The 19,332-nt window shown below is 39.5% G+C and overlaps 1 protein-coding gene across 5 annotated transcripts in view; it reads right to left on the minus strand.

The window, feature by feature from the left end:
* NUP98 (nucleoporin 98 and 96 precursor) overlaps nucleotides 1–19,249 on the minus strand; it is a 118,431-nt gene extending 99,182 nt beyond the window's left edge. For 2 of the 5 annotated variants that reach the window (XM_035703983.2, XM_035703982.2), the window contains exons 1-5: nucleotides 18,880–19,245; nucleotides 6,917–7,020; nucleotides 2,842–2,943; nucleotides 2,562–2,738; nucleotides 527–666 (exon numbers count right to left, since the gene is read on the minus strand). In XM_035703983.2, coding sequence (XP_035559876.2) covers nucleotides 527–666; nucleotides 2,562–2,738; nucleotides 2,842–2,943; nucleotides 6,917–6,992 — 495 coding nt within the window. In that variant the 5' untranslated portion in view covers nucleotides 6,993–7,020; nucleotides 18,880–19,245. Of the gene's footprint in view, nucleotides 1–526; nucleotides 667–2,561; nucleotides 2,739–2,841; nucleotides 2,944–6,916; nucleotides 7,021–17,925; nucleotides 17,946–18,879 lie in introns of those variants that run through there. The other 3 variants (XM_049098920.1, XM_035703981.2, XM_035703980.2) reach the window with 3 other exon arrangements.
* Nucleotides 19,250–19,332: the final 83 nt, after the last annotated feature.

Consider the following 19,332-nt stretch of genomic DNA (forward strand, 5'->3'; position numbering starts at 1 on the left):
AACAAATCTTCTACTCTAACCCTCTACCAAGTCGTCTCAAAAAAGCCAAAGAAAACATTAAACTCTATTGCCCCATTTGACATTTCATCAAAAGTTTTATTTTTCATTGGCAAACGGAATACTGATGAGTTATTCTATCTCCTTAAAGAGACCCTATTTTCAATATTTTTTTTAGTTTGCCCCCTCATTCCTTTATGTATGTAAGGAATGGTTGATCATTCAGAAGCAAGTTATGAATGCAGTAAATACAAGTTCAACCTCATACTACCTATTGCAATCAACCTTATGAATATAAATTTGATTGGGTTGAGCATGATTCAAAAACATATAATCAAGATTTATGTTTCATGACTTTTCCTACCTACCATATAAATATTTACAGATTTTGTTCTTAACGTATCTTTCAAGAAGAGTGAGACTAAACTGTGCATAACTGGAAAAGAGAAATCTTACAATTCATCCTACAAAGAGATATATACAAATGGAAGGGTAATATATTCCACAAAGACTGGAAGAAAATACTTACATTGAACTTAATAGTGGTTCCAGTAGGAGCAGCTGTAAAACTACTTGGCCCAAAGAGAGAACCAGATGTGCTACCAAAAGGATTGGAGGTTGTATTTGTAGTACCAAAAAGTCCCCCACTGCTAGTACTTGTTCCAAAATCTGTAAATTAGGAAGAAAAAGAAGATGGCAACAGTTAAGAATTTAAGAATCTGTAAGTTATCTTGGAATTGGGCTATGATGCCATAGCAGCATTACTTTTACATCCTCAATTTTTCTATTTTTCAAGTCTCCCTAGCAGGATGCCTGGGTGGTTCAGTCGTTGAGTGCCTGCCTTCCATTCCATGTAGTGGTCCAGGGGTGCTGGGATCGATTCCTGCATCAGGCTCCCTACGAGGAGTCTGCTCCTCCCTCTGCCTATGTCTCTGCCTCTCTCTCTCTCTCTGTCTCTCTCATGAATAAATAAAATCTTTTTAAAAAAGAAAAAAAAAAAGTCTCCCTAGCAAGGATGTTCAAACAGGTATTTCATAAGACACATACATAATTCTAAGCTCCCAACTTTGAAATGAAACAAAATCTGAATCCTTTTGTCAGCTAAGTGCCTATAAAGTTCTTCTTGGGCCAACATGGAAGATAAGTGAAAAGAAATAGTACTCTATTTCATCATAAATTTTATCTCATTTCTCCTTTCTTGATAAGATTACATGCTGAATGAACTTGTCTCTTGAATTCAACAGGGGTCACAGTAAATTTTCTTTACATATATTAATATGAACATGTACAAAGAACCAAAAAGTTCAAAAGTCCTATTAGGTGAACCAGACAGGTTAATACATAACTTTGCCCAGAAAAATAATTTAGAAAAATTAGTAGGCATGTTGACTATTTTACAGAATAAATCCTGATTGTCTTACTTTTCCAAAAAGCTGATTTTCAAAAAATTATGTAAAAGCGAATTTAATTGTTATCTAAGGAATATGCTTTTCAAAGTAAGAGAAATACTGGTTCTCAAGAAGTTATACATAGGTGCAGAAGTATCAGTAAGAAATAAGGCTATCTGCCAATATTTAATAGTAAGTGACACCCTAATTACCAATTTAAGGTGAATGTGTTTTCTCACTGACAAACTATTTCTTTTCTAAAAACATGTCCTAATGTATGGTTTCAAGTAAACTAATTCAAGTGCTTTTGAATTAGCACTTTAAATTGCATTTTAAATTGTCGTGGTTAAAATACTTTAATACTGCTGCAACTTTCCCTTTGTGAAATATTGATAGCTGGCTGACTTTTCATTCTGCTACACTTTTGCACTGGGAATGCCTCAAAACACACAGCATATCTATTTAGCTAGTAGTGGTTATCTCAATGTACTGTCTGGAGAAGCACCCCTAGGCCACATTTAGACTTAAAGAGAAAGAAACCATCAATTAAAAACATCTGCCATGGGGGCACCTGGGTCACTTAGTCAGTTAAGCATCTGACTCTTGGCTTCAGCTCAGGTCTTGATCTCAGGGTTGTAGGTGCAAGCCCTCCACTAGGTGTGGAGCCCACTTAAATAAAACAACAAAACATCTGCCATGGATAAGGATAGATATGGAGTGGAAGAGTAACCATGTCACATTCAGTATCTGTCATTCCTGCTTTATTTTGTTTTTTTTTTTTTTCCATTCCTGCTTTAAAAGTGTCTTGTACCCAATGTGAATCAGAGGCAAGAAGGTGCCCTTGAAGTACAATATGGCTGACCACATGCATTTCTCCTTGAAATTCTCCTAACACTTAAGACATTACTGTGACCTGGCTTTTCACCCAATCTCTGGTCATTCTATATCAGGAGCCTCTTCCTCTGCATATCCCCTTAAAATACTAGTGCTTCTCAAATTTCCACTCTTGGAGAGGTAATCTCCTTTCCAGCCCATTAAACTTTTCAATACATTTTGAATGTTTTTGCCGTCTGGTAGAAAAAGGAGATAAAGGAACACAGGAAAAGAAGAAAGAATGCATTCAATAAGCAAATCAAATTATTGCATGCAGAAGTCCAATGATGTCCTCCTACTTACTTCCAAAGCCAGTTGGTTTATTTTGTGCAAAGGCATTGTTTTGGGATGAGAAGAGACTGGTCCCTGTACTTGCAGTTCCAAACAAGCTATTTGATGTTCCTGTTGATGTGCCAAACCCAAAGCCAGTGCTTGTGGAAGTAGCTGGCTGACTAAATGAATTAGTACCAAATAATCCTCCTGGGGAGATGGAAAGAGGAAAAAACAATTAAATAGATGGATTGGAACTGAAGCCCTATACCAGCTATGAACAAACCAACTGTAATCCGAGTAAAACCCCTACCTGGTTTGGTCTGTGAATTTCCAAAGAGGCCTCCAGTATTGTTGCTAGAACCAAATGCAGATGTTCCAAATGCCCCTCCACTAGTAGTGCCAAACCCAGTGTCTGAAAAAGCAAAATCCAAGGTCAAAATAAAATCTAAATCAGATGACCCGATGAAAAGGATTTTAGTATTTCCTTTTTTTTTTTTTGAATTTGTATTTTAGTATTTCCTAACATTCTGTGTTTGAATAGGATCACGGGTCTAATCTGAAAACGACTTTCTCAAAATTCCATCAGACTACAAATTATAGAGTTAAAATTGAGCCAGACATTTTATTCATTGATCCAGGTGAAAAAAACAAAAAGAGGTGTTGACAGGATTATAAAAAAAAAAAAAAAAAAAAAAAGTGTGCCACGATAACTAGTGAATCTGAGCTACAGTCAAAAATAAAGTAATCAAAATTAGTGTTAGAAAGGCACCTGAGATGAGCACTGGGTGTTTTACGCTATGTTGGCAAATTGAATTTAAATTAAAAAAAAAAAATTAAAGGGACGCCTAGGTGGCTCAGCAGTTGAGCGTCTGCCTTTGGCTCAAGGCATGATCCTGGGGTCCTGGGATTGAGTCCCACATCAGGCTTCCTGCATGGAGCCTGCTTCTCCCTCTGCCTATGTCTCTGCCTCTCTCTCTCTGCGTCTCTCATAAATTAAATAAATAAATAAATAAATAAATAAATAAATAAATAAATAAATAAATAAATAAAAATAGATAGATAGATAGATAGATAGATAGATTTTAAACAATGAAAGCGTTAAGTTCTTTCCAGGCATCATGCATTCCATAGTCAATGGAATGAATGGTTCTTTTTTAGAGGAACGGCATCAGAATGACTTGGGAAGGTTTTTCAAAATATACATGCTGAGGTTCCAACCAAGATGCACTAGTTCCATACTTCTATGAAAGAAAAGATGTTATTAAAAAAAAAAAAAAAAAAAAAAAAACCAATTCCACGAGTAATTATAATGGGCACTGTTTGTTAAAAAGCCAAGGACCTAGATGTACACAGTATTTTAAGAAGTCAAAAGCAGGGTAGGGTGCCTGGGTCGCTCAGTTGCTTAAGTGTCTGCTTAACCTCAGATCATGATCCCCGGGTCAAGAGCGTGGCCCTGCACTGGGCTCCCTGCTCAGTGGGGAATCTGCCCCTCCCCTCATTCATGCTTGTACATGCTCTCTCCCCCCAATAAATAATTTTTTAAAATCCTTAAAAGTAAAAAGGTCAGAAGAGAGTTGAAAAAAAAAAAAGGGCAGCCCGGGTGGCTCAGCGGTTTGGCGCCCCCTTTAGCCCAGGGCCTGATTCTGGAGACCTGGTATGGTGTCCCACATCAGGCTCCCTGCATGGAGCCTGCTTCTCCCTCTGCCTGTGCCTGTGCCCCTCTCTCTCTCTCTCTCATGAATAAATATTAAAAAAAAAAAAGAAAAAAATTTCCTCTATTGTATTTTTTATTACATATAATTAAGGAAGTTTGGAAGTTATACTTTTAAAAAATCCCCACCAGTTAGGAGAAAGTTTCTGGGGACGCTTGGGTGGCTCAGAGGTTGAGCATCTGCCTTCAGCTCAGGGCGTGATCCCAGGGTCCTGGGATCAAGGACCCTCTGCCTATGTCCCTTTGCCTATGTCTCTGCCTCTCTCTCCGGGTCTCTCATGAATAAATAAATAAAATCTTTAAAAAAAAAAAAGTTTCTGGGGATTTGCATTAAAATAAGTCTGTTCAAATACTCTTCCCCTAAAGAGAGAAGGATAAAAACAAGACTAGGAAAATCGTGATTGCTGAAGCTGAGAGATAAGTACATGAGAGTTCATTATACCATTCTTTTTACTTTTGTCTAAGTCTAAAATTTTAAACTACAAGTTTAAATGTGAATTAATAAGCATTGCTACAGGCAACTAGTATCATGTACAATACTGAGTAGAAAGGGAAGTGGATCTTAGGAGGGCTGGTGGGTATTAGGGATCTCGGCATTTTAACAGTTTTATTTCTGAATGTCATGTATTATTCAGAACAAATCTCACAATCTATTCAATAACTGCATTTTTTTTTACTACAATATAAAGAGATTATTTCCTGGTCTAAAAATCATTAACACAGTAACTTTTTGCTACAAGAACCAATTAATAAAATATTTTGGGGGGGGGGCACCTAGCTAGCTCAGTTGGTAGATCATGTGACTCTTGGTCTCAGGGTCATGAGTTCAAGCCCCATATTGGGTGTGGAGCCTATTTTAAAAAAAAAAAAGAAAAGGACAAGAAGGGGCACCTGGGTGGCTCAATAGGTTAAGCATTTGCCTTCAGCTCAGGTCATGATCTCAGGGTCCTAGGATAGAGCCCCTTGTCAGGCTCACTGCTCAATGAGAAGTCTACTTCTCCCTCTCCCTCTGCCCTCCCCCCACTGTCCTACCCCCCCCCCCCACCTCCAGCTTGTGCTCTCTCTCAAATACATCAATTCTTTAAAAAAAATTTTTCTCTTTCCCTCTGCCAGTCTCCTTAACCAACCCCCCACCCGGCTCATATGAATGCTCACTCTTGCTCGCTCTCAAAAAAAAAAAAAAAAAAAAAAAAAAAAAATTCAAGGACCTTCTATGAATGATCAAAAAACCATGAAAACTCAGAACTTATTTCTATTGTCTTAGAAATTTCTAACAAGGGATCCCTGGGTGGCACAGCGGTTTGGCGCCTGCCTTTGGCCCAGGGCGCGATCCTGGAGACCCGGGATCGAATCCCACGTCGGGCTCCCGGTGCATGGAGCCTGCTTCTCCCTCTGCCTGTGTCTCTGCCTCTCTCTCTCTCTGTGTGTGACTATCATAAATAAATAAAAAAAAAAATTAAAAAAAGAAATTTCTAACAAGATCTTATCTGGTCATTTATCAGAGAACTTGTTATAAGACCAAAGTATGAATAAAATTCCTGGGCAGCCCGGGTGGCTCAGCGGTTTAGCACTGACTTCAGCCCAGGGTGTGATCCTGGAGACTCGGGATTGAGTCCCACGTCAGGCTCCCTGCATGGAGCCTGCTTTTCCCTCTGCCTGTGTCTCTCTCTGTGTCTCTCATGAATAAAATCCTAAAAAAAAAAAAAAAAATTCCTATCTAAAGCAATCAGAATGATTTGTTTTTTTAAATATTTATTCAAGGGCAGCCCCAGTGGCTCAGAGGTTTAGCGCCACCTTCAGCCAGGGGCATGATCCTGGAGACCCAGGATCGAGTCCCACATCGGGCTCCCTGCATGGAGCCTGCTTCTCCCTCTGCCTGTGTCTCTGCCTCTTTCTCTCTCTGTGTGTCTCTCATCAATCAATAAATAAAATCTTAAAAAAAAAAAAAATTAAAAACAAATAAATAAATATTTATCCAAGTATAATTAACACATGGTGTTACATTCATTTCAGTTTCATTAGTTTCAGACTCTGTATTTAAAAGTATGTGCTTTAGTCTTTTTTCTTTGTTCATTTGTTTTGTTTCTTAAATTCCACATGAGAGGAATCATGGTATTTGTCTTTCTCTGACTTACTTCACTTAGCATTATACCCTCTAGGTCCATCCATGTTGCTACAAATGGCAAGAGCTCATTCTTTTTTTGTGACTGAATAATATTCCACTTTACGTGTGTGTGTGTGTGTGTGTGTGTGTGTGTGTGTGTGTGCATCACATATTCTTTATCAATTCATCAATCTATGAAAACTTGGATTGTTTCCATATCTTGGCTATTGCAAATAATGCTGCAATAAACATAGGGGTGCACATATCTTAGTGCACTCCTATGTACACTAGTTAGTGTTTTGGTATTCTTTGGGTAAAATACTTAGTAGTACAGTTGCTGGATCATCGGGCAATTCTATTTTTAATTTTTTGTGGAACTTCCATACTGTTTTTCACAGTGGCTGCACCATTTTACATCCCCACCAAGAGTGGGCAAGGAAGGGTTCCTTTTTCTCTCCACCTCTGCCAGCACTTGATATTCCTTGTGTTTATTTCAGCCATCAGAATGGATTTGTTCTTAATTAGAATAGCTTAAGTTTTTTCCCTTCTTTGGTTCTTTGTAAAACTTACTCTGTCCAAATGTTGAAGTTGTGCCAAAGCCACCAGTGCCACCCCCAAAGGGTGTTCCAAATGACTTATTAAACATCTTCAAAATGAGTCTTTGCTTCAGAAAGCTGAAAGAAAAAATTATCACCTTTTAAAGACCACAGAATACAACATAATTCTTTAAAAAAAATGTACTTTACAAATTTATCCAAACTATAGCATAATGTTCACATTTAATATCCTAAAACTCTGTATGATAGAAGATTTTCTAAAATTGAGCTAAGGGTTAAGCATTGGCCTTTGGCTCATGTCATGGTCCTGAGATCCAGCCCTGCATTCATTGGGCTCCCTCCTGCTTCCCCCTCTTCTAATGCCTCTCCCTCTGCTTGTGTGCACACTCTCTTAAATATCTTAAAAAAAAAATAAAATAAAATTGGGCTGAATTATTAGTACAATAATGTGAAGTTAAACTTCAGATCCCATCAACAATCTTCCCTTTAAAAACAATGTTTTTTGACCTTTTTTCTTTTAAAGTTCCCTTTTGGGCAGCCCAGGTGGCGCAGTGGTTTAGCACCACCTGTAGCCCAGGGCGCAATCCTGGAGACCCTGGATGAGTCCCATGTCAGGCTCTCTGCATGGTGCCTGCTTCTGTCTCTGCCTCTCTCTCTCTGCGTCTCTATGAATAAATAAATAAAATCATAAATAAATAAATAAATAAATAAATAAATAAATAAATAAATAAATAAAAAGTTCCCTTTTAATGAACTTTCTTTTAATGAAGATTTCTGGTCCACTATGCCAATCTAGGAAGTTATGCACAATAACCATTAAAAATTACCATGATACTCTCCTATCACAACCACCTGAGAAGTTAAAATTTTCATCAGGCTTTATTTTCTGTAGTTTGCACTGTAAAGTTTTTTTGCCCTCTTTTTTTTTTTTTTTTTGGAATATAAAATGCTGTAATATTAAATGTTCTTTGTGGTGTCTGGGTGGCTTGGTTAAGTGTCTGCCTTCAGCTCAGGTCATGGTATCAGGGTCCAGGGTCCTGGGTCTGAGCCTGAGCCCTGCATGGGGCTCCCTGCTCAGTGGGAGTCTGCTTCTCCCTCTCCCCTTCTCCTGCTCCCTCCTCCTCCCTCTCTCATTCATGCAGGCTGGGCTCTCTCTCTCTCTCTCAAATAAATACATAACATCTTTAAAAAAAAATGTTCTTTAAATTATGCGTCCCATCTCCAAATCCCAGAGATGCTGGTGCCCTGACACTCTCTGAGACTACTTAAGAGCATCTTTCTGTCCCCTACTTATCTATCTTTGGGAACATTAAAGAAAATTTTTGGTGAAAATCCCCCACCTCATATGAATGATTCCGTTCCAGTATCCAAACTATGCACTTAATGAGTTGGACCAAAGTGTTCCAACAAGTACAAAAGAGAAGTTTGGCTTCCCTCTCCCAGATCTGTATAAAAAACAAGTTAAAGGTATAGTCTATTCAAAAGTAAACACTGGGACAGCCCCGGTGACTCAGGGGTTTCGCTCCGCCTTCAGCCCAGGGCATGATCCTGGAGACCTGGGATCGAGTCCCATGTCAGGATCCCTGGATGGAGCCTGCTTCTCCCTCTGCCTGTGTCTCTGTGCCCCTCTGTGTGTATGTGTTCTTTCATGAATGGATAAATAAAAATCTTTAAAAAAAAACAAAAGTAAACACTGTCCCTCTGATACATTTTCCTTAAACTTATGATATCCACTACCACTTATCAGCCAGGAGACAAGAAAATACTGAGTAAACTACGTATTTTTAACCTAAAGTCTCAGAAAATAGCCAATCATGCTTATCTGGACTTTGTGACAGGTAGGATGATTTTTCTATTATATACACATGATGGAAGTTTTTTCTTCTAGTAAAATCATACCTCATTCACATTCATATAATAGAATTAAATACAACACTGAGAGGTGCTCCCCACAATGTCCTGGTGTCCCTTTAATACTTAGTTATTCTAATAAACAAAACTTTTTGTGGAACTTTGGAAAATATGAAGATGTCCCTAAATACCTAATGGTTTTACAAAAATCAACATTCTGTCCCCTATACTCCTTTAGGAAAAAAAATTCCAACACACAGTTCTTTCTCCCAACATCCAAGAATTTAAGAATTCCAATTAAACAAAGCTCACTGAAACCAGTAGTTCAGCAAATTTTTCAAAACACAATCCTTTCAGACCCCATTCTAGAAATGGATGGGGTGTAAACTTTTGTATTTAGAAAGGCTTTTCTTGGAACCAGAGGCTCTATTTCATGTAATCGCCATTTCTCTTAGTAATAAGATCTGAAGTTTCCTGCCTTGCCAATTTAACAGGTGTCACAAAGTGTACAAATTGGGCTTTTAGGGCAGCCCCGGTGGCTCAGCAGTTTAGCGCCGCCTTCAGCCCAAGGCGTGATCCTGAAGACCCGAGATCGAGTCCCACATCGGGCTCCCTACATGGAGCCTGCTTCTCCCTCTGCCTGTGTCTCTGCGCCTCTCTCTGTCTCTCATAAATAAATAAAACCTTAAAAAAAAAAAAAAAAAAAGAAATGAGCACCAGATAAATACAGTGCACAGGTAAAAATGGCATTTGTATACCTATCCTATCTGGCCTTAATATTTTAACACCAAAGCCCAGCTCCCCTCATATGGTAAGCATTCATAAATGTACTTATCAGTTCATAGGTAGGTGTCACTAACTTTAAATTATCTAGCTAAACAAGCAAACCAGAGCACTCTGCTACATATATACCCAGGATATGGTATCAAGATGAGGACACCACCAGAACATTTGGACAAAGTTACCCTTGAGAGTTATTTCAAGCAAAAGAATGAAAATGAAAAAAAAAAAAAAAAAAAAGCAAATTGCAAAAAGATACACTTGGCAGATTATGTCAAATAGAAAAGACAATACACTGTTATTTATGGATATGTATATACATAGAGTAAAGAGGGAGACTAGAAAAATATATGAAAGTGCTTGCCTCTGGAGAAATGAAGGTAAATGAAACATGGGGCAAAGAATTTAGAGGACCCAAACTTTTCTATCATGTTTATTTCTTCTATTAACAGCAGCAACAAAAGATCTAGAGAATGCAGGTATCTGTATTAACTCTATTTTTCCATTGGGAAAAAAAAAAAAAGTATGGGCACCTGGCTAGCTCAGTTTGGTAGAGCGTGTGATTCTTGATTTCGGCTCAGGTCACGATCTTGGGGTTGTGAGACTGGGCTCTGAGTTGGCTCCATGCTGAGCATGGAGCCTGCTTGCATAGAGCTTAAGATTCTCTCTCTTCCTTTGCCTCTGCCCTTCCCCCACTCACAGCTGTGCTCTCCCTTTCTCTTAAAAAAATGGGGGGAGAAGTAATCCTAGAGATTGCTATGTGTGGAACTTCTAAATCCATTCAAGTTTAAAGGCAATAAAAAAAAATTTAAAGGGATTGCACACATTCAAGTCTTTATCCTTTCAAACATATTAACCTTGCCCAAATTGAAATACTAGCTAACATTTTAACTTTCACTGTGTCCCAGGCAATGCCTAAGTACATTTTACAAATTATCTCATATAAACCTCCCAAGAATCCAAAGAGGCAGGTATTTTTAGTCCTTATTTTACAAATGGTGAAATTGAGGCATGATCATAAAGCTACTTTTGATTATTAGCTATGTGTACAGCACCTAGAGCTCCTAGAGAAAGAACACTGCCAACTAATGGGAAAAATGACTTTGCATTCACTATAAATAAGGAAGCTATAAAACCAAAATTTGGCATATTAATCCAGCACTATCAGGGGAAAGAGACACTTCTCTGGCAAACACGACAGTTCTAGTCATCAGAAAGATAATTGCTTGCTCTTTATGGACAATTTATGTGGCCTAGATGAACTTTCCTGGAAAGATTAACCACTTTCTTTATGGATGAATGTACTTTACTCATCACAATTTTTTGATGACATTTTTAGAAAGAAAAATTAAAATGAAATAGTCCTATACAAAAAGACAATGCCCTTAAAAAATGTACTTCATTCTTTGTGCTGATCTTTTTTTTAAGTGGGCTCCACATCCAGAGTGGAGCCCAACAGGGCTTGAACTCATGACCCTGAGATCAAGACCTGAGCTGAGACCAAATCAAGTCAGGCCTTATAACTGACTGAGCTACCCAGATGCCCCTGTGCTCAATCTTCTAATTAATAATTCAGATTGTCAGAAACAAGAAGGGCCACTTGTGGCTCAAGTAGTAACCTCAGGGTCCTGGGATTGAGCCATCCAGCTTTCTGCTCAGCAGGGAGTCTGCTTCTCTGTCTCCCTCTGCCCCTCCCGACCTTACACAGACTTTTGCTCTCTGAAATGAAGAGAAAATCTTTTTTTTTTTTTTTTTAAAGGGTTTTATTTATCTGAGAGAAAGAAAGAGTACAAGCAGGGAGAGTGGTAGGCAGAGGGAGATGGAGAAGCAGGCCCCTTGCCAAGCAGGGCTCGATCCAAAGAACCTATGATCATGACCTCTGCTGAAGGCAGACTCCCAACTGACTGAGCCACAGAGGCACCCCTAGATAGATAAAATCTTAAAAAAAAAAAAAAAAAAAAACACACACACACACAAAAGACAAAAAACAGACTGTCAGATACAAGAAAGAAGTAGCCTTAATAAGACACCATTGTCCAGTATTACCCCACTGCCCCATATGAAGCTTAATAAACTGATATAACATACAACTTTTGTGAGCTTTGTGAACTCTGGGAACAATGACAAAACCCAGTTTTCTTCCAGCAAAGTGGTGGACAGACCCTGAAACATGGTAACAACCCAGCAATTGCCAATTTTAAGTGCTATCTGAATGACTAAGCAAGCTGCTGCTCTCTGACAACAGAAAGTTACACAACTGGGAAGCAATTTTTCCTTTCCACTTCACTGAGTTCCTTTGTATCAAACTCAGTAAAGAGCAAAAACAATAAATAATTGTTAGATGAATGAACTAGTACTTCCCAGTTTACAAAGTACTTTTTTATATATCCTCTTGTCTAATTTTCACAAAATACTAGAATAGGCAGGAATTATCACCCATAGTTAAACTGAATGGAAAAAATGACTATTGAGTTTTGCCTTGACCAAGAGAGGAGGGATAGGAGAGTTAGGTAGAATTCTGAGAAGTTAGCTTAGTCTTAATGATCTAATATCACAGCCCAGCAAAATCACCTGCTATCCTCATTTTACTATATCCTTCCTATGATCAATCCCAGATCAAGCAATTCCCTTTGTTAAAACATTCATTTTTCTCTCTAAAAACTATGTCCAGTTTTTCTTTCTAAAAATTGCTGTTCAGGTACACCTGGCTGGCTTAGTCAGTGGAGTGTGTGACTCTTGGATTTTGGGGTTGTATTCAAGCCCCAAGGTGGGTATACCGATTACATCAAAAAATAAAATCTTAAAAAAAATAATAATAAATAAACATTGCTAAGGTGCCTGACTCAGTGGGTAGAGCGTGTGATTCTTGATCTCGGGGTTGTGAGTTCGAACCTCTCACACTGGGTGCAGAGATTACTTAAAAATAAAAAAAAATAAAAATAAAAAATAAAAACTGCTGTTCAAGCCTCACCTATTTCACAAAGACTGTCCCAGATCAGACCCTTCAGACTCTTATCAGTATAAAAACACACCCTCTTCCCCTCCCCCTTTGCAAACCCAATTACGTAAACTAATGCCTCCCAGCTGCTTTTAGTTATGCAATATGTTGTCATACCTGCCACTTGAGTGTATGAGCTGTTTACTTACTACTCTAGTAAAAAGCATCTGGATTTTGCTCAATTTCTTCCATTAGGGTGTAAATTAATTAAAAACAATCTATATTGTGCTTGCTTCAGCAGCACATATACTAAAAAACAATCTTTATTATCTAATAGAGCTTCTTTCCTCACGATGCTGAGTAACATTTTCATCCCCTTAACATAACCTTCATTTGACAGAACTAGTGGAAGGAGTACATCAGATTTCCCAGTAAGACAAATCTGTATTTAAAACTCTCCACCACTTCCAATTCTCTGTAAATCTAAAATTAACTCAAAAAGTTAAAAATGAATTTTAAAAACTCTGCCATTTGCTACTGTGTAGCTGTACTAGTCACATATTCAACTTCTTAGACCTCTACATTTACAATTGAACAATAGGGATTATCCCACCTACAATGAAGGACAAAAATGCCTCAAACTAGAGCTCCTCAAAAGTGGGTTGGTTTTTTTTTTTCAAGATTTTTAATTTTTTAAAGTAATTTCTACATCCAAAAGCAGGTTTTTGTTTAGCTTTTCAACAAATATTTTTACAATATTTTTAGTTAGAAAAATGTAAATTAATTTCCCCTCACTCTAGGCCTTGACTGCACAAAATATAGCTAGAACACCATACATAAGATTATTTCCTGATACTTCAATGTCTTCTACTGACCATTTAATACAAAAATAAAATACCACTGTAAACAAAAACACACACCCCTCCACACACACACTGAGGTCACTCTGATCATTCATCTTCTTCCGCGTTTCTCACTCCCCTTGTCTCATTCCCAACAGGTCACCTTTAATCTACAAATCCATTTACCTATTTCTTAAGAAGCTTAAACCACCAAGAAAGGTAAGATGTCTAGATACCAGAAGTCTCTATGTTAAATGAGCACGTGGAAGCAACTAAGGTTTGAAGTGATGAGTACAACATGCATTCATGAAGGATGAATTGTTTCTTTCCTGAACAAAGAGTCCTAATTCAGCCAATTCTTTCTTCCCTTGATTAGTGGTTTTCAAATATTTTTAGTCATGGAACCAAATACATAAAACAGACATAAGCAGAAGCTGCTCTGGCTGAAGTAAAGAGGAACAGGTGTAGTAGAAAACTACTAGCTGAACGCTTTCAAAGCTTAGAGCTGTACAAACTAATGTGAAAAATCATTGTCCTTTCTAGATCAGAGATTCTGAAAGCGAGGCCTGAAGGCCCCTAAAAGTCCTTGAGACCTCTTCCAGGGTGTCCATGAAGTCAAAACTATTTTCATAATAATACTAAGACATTATTTACCTTTTTTTATTAAAGCTGTACTAACCTCAGCACTGGAGTGCAAAAGCAATTGTGTATAAAACTGCTGGAGCCGGAGTATGAATCAGGACAATGACCGAAACTGTAAAACAGTCACTGAATTCTTCACTGCCACACACAGCATACGCAAAAATATACCTTCACTTGAATGTCTTTGATGAAGCAGTAAAAATTACCGACTGTATTCCTGACATTTCAGTACACATTTTTTAAAAATATTCTGTGATTATTCTTTGAAATGAAATGGGAAATACTCAAAAGCACTTCTGTATATGGAAATACAAGGGCTATCTCAAAGAAAAACACCTTGTGATTACCCTAGTAGAAAGCTGAACCAGCTGATTTTTTTCATGGAACATTTTTACTTTAGAGGATAAATGACAAACTATAGTTTATTCAGATTTGAAAATTAGAATTGTGTCTGCTACTACGAGCTTGTCAACTTCCCAAATCTTAAGACGGGTGGAAATGTTAACTGTATAATTTGTCAACATTTCAAAGAACTACATAACCCAGTGAACTAATAATTTCTAAATAACCAATGTATGATATCATAAAATCATGCATGAGTAAATATCCATTCAAAGTGCAAGACAGGAAAAAAAAAAAAAAAAACAAAGTGCAAGACAGGGATGCCTGGGTGGCTCAGCAGTTGAGTTCCTGCCTTCAGCTCAGGGTGTGATCCTGGAGTCGCGGGATTGAGTTCCACATGGGGCTCCCTGCATGGAGCCTGCTTCTCTCTCTGCCTGTGTCTCTGCCCTCTCTCTGTCTCTCATTAATAAATAAAATCTTAAAAAAAAAAAAAGTGCAAGACAAACCAATGAATTTTAATATAATGGTGTACTAAAATCAATAATATGGCTTCAGATTCCATATTGCAACAAATCTTTAGAATAATTTATAGTGTCCAAGGGTAATATCTATAATTATTTGAAAAAGTTGCTGAAACATTCCTCTTTTCCATCTACTCATCTGTATGAAACTGGATTTTCTTCACATACTTCAACCAAAACAACTTACCACCTGTCTGAATGCAAAAGATCTGCAAATCCAGTGGTCTTCTCATAAGCCAGACATCAGAGAGATTTACAAACAAGTAGAACACCACCAGCCTTGTCACTAAAATTTTTTTAGTAATTTTTCATAAAATTGTTACATTAACAAATGAGTTTATTTTTTTAAGTCAATGAATCTTTAAAACTTTAATCTCTAGTATAGTAAATATGAGTAGATATAACCCATTTAACAAAAGCTGTTGGGATCCCTGGGTGGCGCAGCGGTTTAGCGCCTGCCTTTGGCCCAGGGCGTGATCCTGGAGACCCGGGATCAAATCCCACGTCGGGCTCCTGGTGCATGGAGCCTGCTTCTCCCTCTGCCTATGTCTCTGCCTCTCTCTCTGTGTGTGATTATCATAAATAAAAAAAAAAAAATTTTTTTTAAAGAAAAAAATAAAAACAAAACAAAACAAAAAAAAACAAAAGCTGTCTGGAATCTTCAATAATTTTTAAAAGTATAAAGCAATCCCAAAACTTCAAATGTTGAGAACTGCTATACTAGACTGTTGCTATAGCCTCCCTCTAATTCATCTGCTGGACTCGTTTCACATCTTCCAATTTACCCTATAACCCACAGGCTTAGTATTAGACTTAGCTAATTAGAGCTATATCTTAATAATTTTTATTTCTCTACTACAAAATTCCAATTATGTACAAACTGAATTACAGTTTATATTAAGTACAAACTCTTCAATATGACAATTCTCAGTGACAGTACAATGGGACAAGACTTCCGATCAATGCATATTCATATGACATCAACTGTCTCAGTGAAATGGAAAGATAATGGAATCTCACAGCACCACATTTAACTACATCAATTCAACTACAAGCTCTTTTTGCCCTCTTCCACGAAAAGAGAAATAGATATTGCTTGATTTTCCCAATGGCCTATCCCCTTTCAAACAAAACCTTGATTTCTATCACAGAGAAAGGGAGGCTACCAGAAATAAAGAAAGCGACTCTCAGCTTTTCAGCTTCCTGATATCAGATTTTTACAATTTAAGGGTTTTTCAAGGACACTTTAACAAGACACAATTTATTAGCTGACTTGACAAGCATACACCAGGCAAGATAAAGGTATGATTTAATGAAAGATTGGTAGGCAATGTTTTCTCAAAAGCAGTCATCTCTCAATCAGGGCAATTCTGCCTCCTGGTGGACATCTGACAATGTTTGGAGACCTTCCAAATTATTACAACTCCGGGAGGAGGTGTTATGGATATTTAATGGGTAAAGGTGGGGAATGCTGCTAAACACCCTACAATACAAAACATAGCTTTGAGACAAAAGGAATTACCTGCCCCAAAATGATAACAGTGCAGAGGCTGAAAAATCTTCTGTAGAGACATGCTATGCCAAATACTTAGGTTCAATTCCTAACCAAAAGAAACGCACCAAATTCTTAAGAAACAATGTTTAGGTACCTTAACTCTAATATCTATATTGTTAAATCTCCAAAAATGTCTTAGACCGCCCCTAACCTTTCAACAAACTGCATAATCACAGATGTGCACTCTGTTGGAAATTAAACATTAGTAGTAACCCTTACTTCCTAGGTTAATTACTACAATAAAAATATCACAATAAAATAATATACTCAATTTCTTCCGAGCTGTTAATTTGGTTCCCTAAAAGCTTGATTTCAACTATCTAGGAACTAGTAGAGACATGAATAAAGTCAGGTACCAAAGTACCACGAAACATATGAACGGTGTAAGTCCTCTTATCTAGGCCCCATATTTCAGGAACACACATATAATCAGTCTTTTAATAGACAATTTTTAGGTTTAGCTGCTCCCTGCTCCCTATTTATCCCTTCAAGTAAACACTGAACGCCTATTAGGTGGCAAGCAATCTGAATACAAAGAGAAGAAATGGGTGCCTGGGTGACTTAGTTAAGCATCTAACTCTTGATTTCGCTCAGGTCATTATTTCAGGTTTGTGAGCTTGAGCCCCAAGTCAGGCTCCACACCAGCAGGGAGTCTGCTTGGATTCTCCCTCTCCCTCTCTCTCTCTTTCCACCTCTCTAAAATAAATAAATAATTTTTTTAAAAAGATAAAAATATTTTACCACAGTCTAATAAGATAAACAGCTAAAATACAAAATGATGTGTGCTATAAATAGAAGTATCAAATAAGTGTTATGGAAGCTTGCTGGAGACAGAATGCCAGGAAAGGCTTCCCAGAAGAGGGTGATGCTTGAACTGAGAAAATGTCACAGAAAATATACTCTTCACATTTCTGTGTTTAGACTACCGTTCTCTTCTGCTCTTACACACTAGTTTTCAGTTTTTGCTTTGTCATCTAAACAAGAACATGTGATATGACCAGTGTGAACAGACCAAAGTGGCAACTTTTAACTCAATTTCCTCAAATCTTAATGAAGAGTCAAAAAAAAAAAATTTTTTTTTTCTGTCAAAGTATTTCCCAGTATCTGCAAATTGTCCCAGTTCTGGTTTTGTTTTTTAAATCTCCTAACTTCTTCCATCAAGTGAATAGATCATCTGTCTCCCAGTTAACAAGCTGAATTTCTAAGACTGTCGTCACAGGGGATGATCACTGCTCTTTTCTTCCAGTTAGTTTCTGCTTCCAAAGAGAGGTTTCATTTCCTCACCTTTTCCCACTACAATACTTTGAATTCTGTCAGGAAGGAGCCATAAATTCCAAGGTACAAGAACTACAAAATTACCGCTGCCTATCTAAGTCTTGTCTGTATTTTCTGCTTTCTATTCCAAAACTCTTATGAGTCACTAAGTGGATTCTGTCTCCTGAGTCCCCAGCAGCTGACACAAATAATTTCAGATTTGGAATAGGAAATTAGCCAGACATGGGAGTCTTATCCATTTGTTTCCAATACATTTACATCACCGACATTCCTTACCCAACTTTTTAATTCTCATGGTTTAGGTTAGGGTCCCGCAGATGAAGTTTCTGCCTTAACACGAACAGAACTGGTAACCACGCAGAAACGCTGTTGAAGGCTGCTTCTAAATACCGAAGCCCCCCCCCCCTCCCCCCAAAGGTTCCAAATTGAACCTTCAATAATAGGAGGATGGAACACCCAGGGAGAGTGATACAGTAGAAAAATTTCTAGACTGAGGTGGATCTGGTACAGGCTAATCCTAATCCTGTCCCTTCTTTGGACCTCAGTTCCTCCACCTATAAAACTCGCACGTGATGTACGATAGGGGGATTGGCTTAATTTCTAAGGTTCCCCAAAGCTACAGTAATCCAGAAATCCCACCTTTCTCCTCCTCTAGCTTTACACGAAACACGTGGGAGGGCAGAAAATAACCTTTTACTCCACTAGATCGATCTTAATTCTCAGATCTTGTGTTAAAAAGCTTAGCAAACTCCCGACCCACCCATCCGAAACGCCGGGCTGCACATCTCCCCCGTGGAGACGTCAAGGCAAATTAAAGCCCGTCCCGAACGACCGTCAACCAAGCAAGCGCTGGGGAGATCCTATTCAGGGTCCTAAGACGCGGCCCCCGCAAAGGGCCCGCCCACCTAATCACCGCCAGGCAAATGAATGAGTACCACCAGATACATGGACGCTCCCCGAGCGCAGGCTGCCACGGGAGACCCCGGGGCCCTGGCTCCCCGGACCTCGGTCCCCTCCCAGCGCCCGCAGAGCCGGGCCTCGGGGCCTCGGGGCCTCGGGGCCGCGGGGCCGCGGGGTCGCGGGCCCCGCCCCCTCCCTCGGGGCAGAAGGTGCGCGCCCGGGCGCGAGACTTCGGCGCGGAGGGCCTGGGACGCCCCGCGCACCCGCCCGCCCAGAGGGGAGGAGGAGCCTGTCGGTCCGGGGCCGCCACCGCCCGGGCTCTCCACTTACCGCGGTGCGGTGGGGGAAGGGAAGTGTCAGGAGTGAAGGCCTAGGCCCGTCCGCCACCCGCCGCTCGGGGAGCAGCGCGCGGCCGCCACGAAACCGTCGCCGCCGATACCACCGCCGCCACCGACCGCCGCTTCGGGCGCAGCGCGCAGAGGGCCCGACTGCGTCACACGCCGCCTACCGTCACAGGCTCGCCCCGGGCGCTCCGCCCTCGCTGCCTGCGCATTGGCAGACGCCCCCGCCACTCTAGGCCCGCCCTGCGACTCATTGGGCAACTGGTCTTTTGAAACCGAACGTGAGGGCGGTCTTCGGGAGAAGGAGCGAGGGGGAAGAGGAGGAACGGGAGGAGTTACGGGGGGGAAAGGGGAGGGACGGTGGGAGGGACAGGGAGTCCCGCCCCCTCTGCCGCGATTGGCTGGGGCGAGTCGTGACGTCACACAAGGCCCCCGCGAGGCG

The sequence above is a fragment of the Canis lupus genome, chromosome 21 (genome assembly GCF_003254725.2).
Source record: "Canis lupus dingo isolate Sandy chromosome 21, ASM325472v2, whole genome shotgun sequence".
NCBI classification, from domain to species: domain Eukaryota; kingdom Metazoa; phylum Chordata; class Mammalia; order Carnivora; family Canidae; genus Canis; species Canis lupus.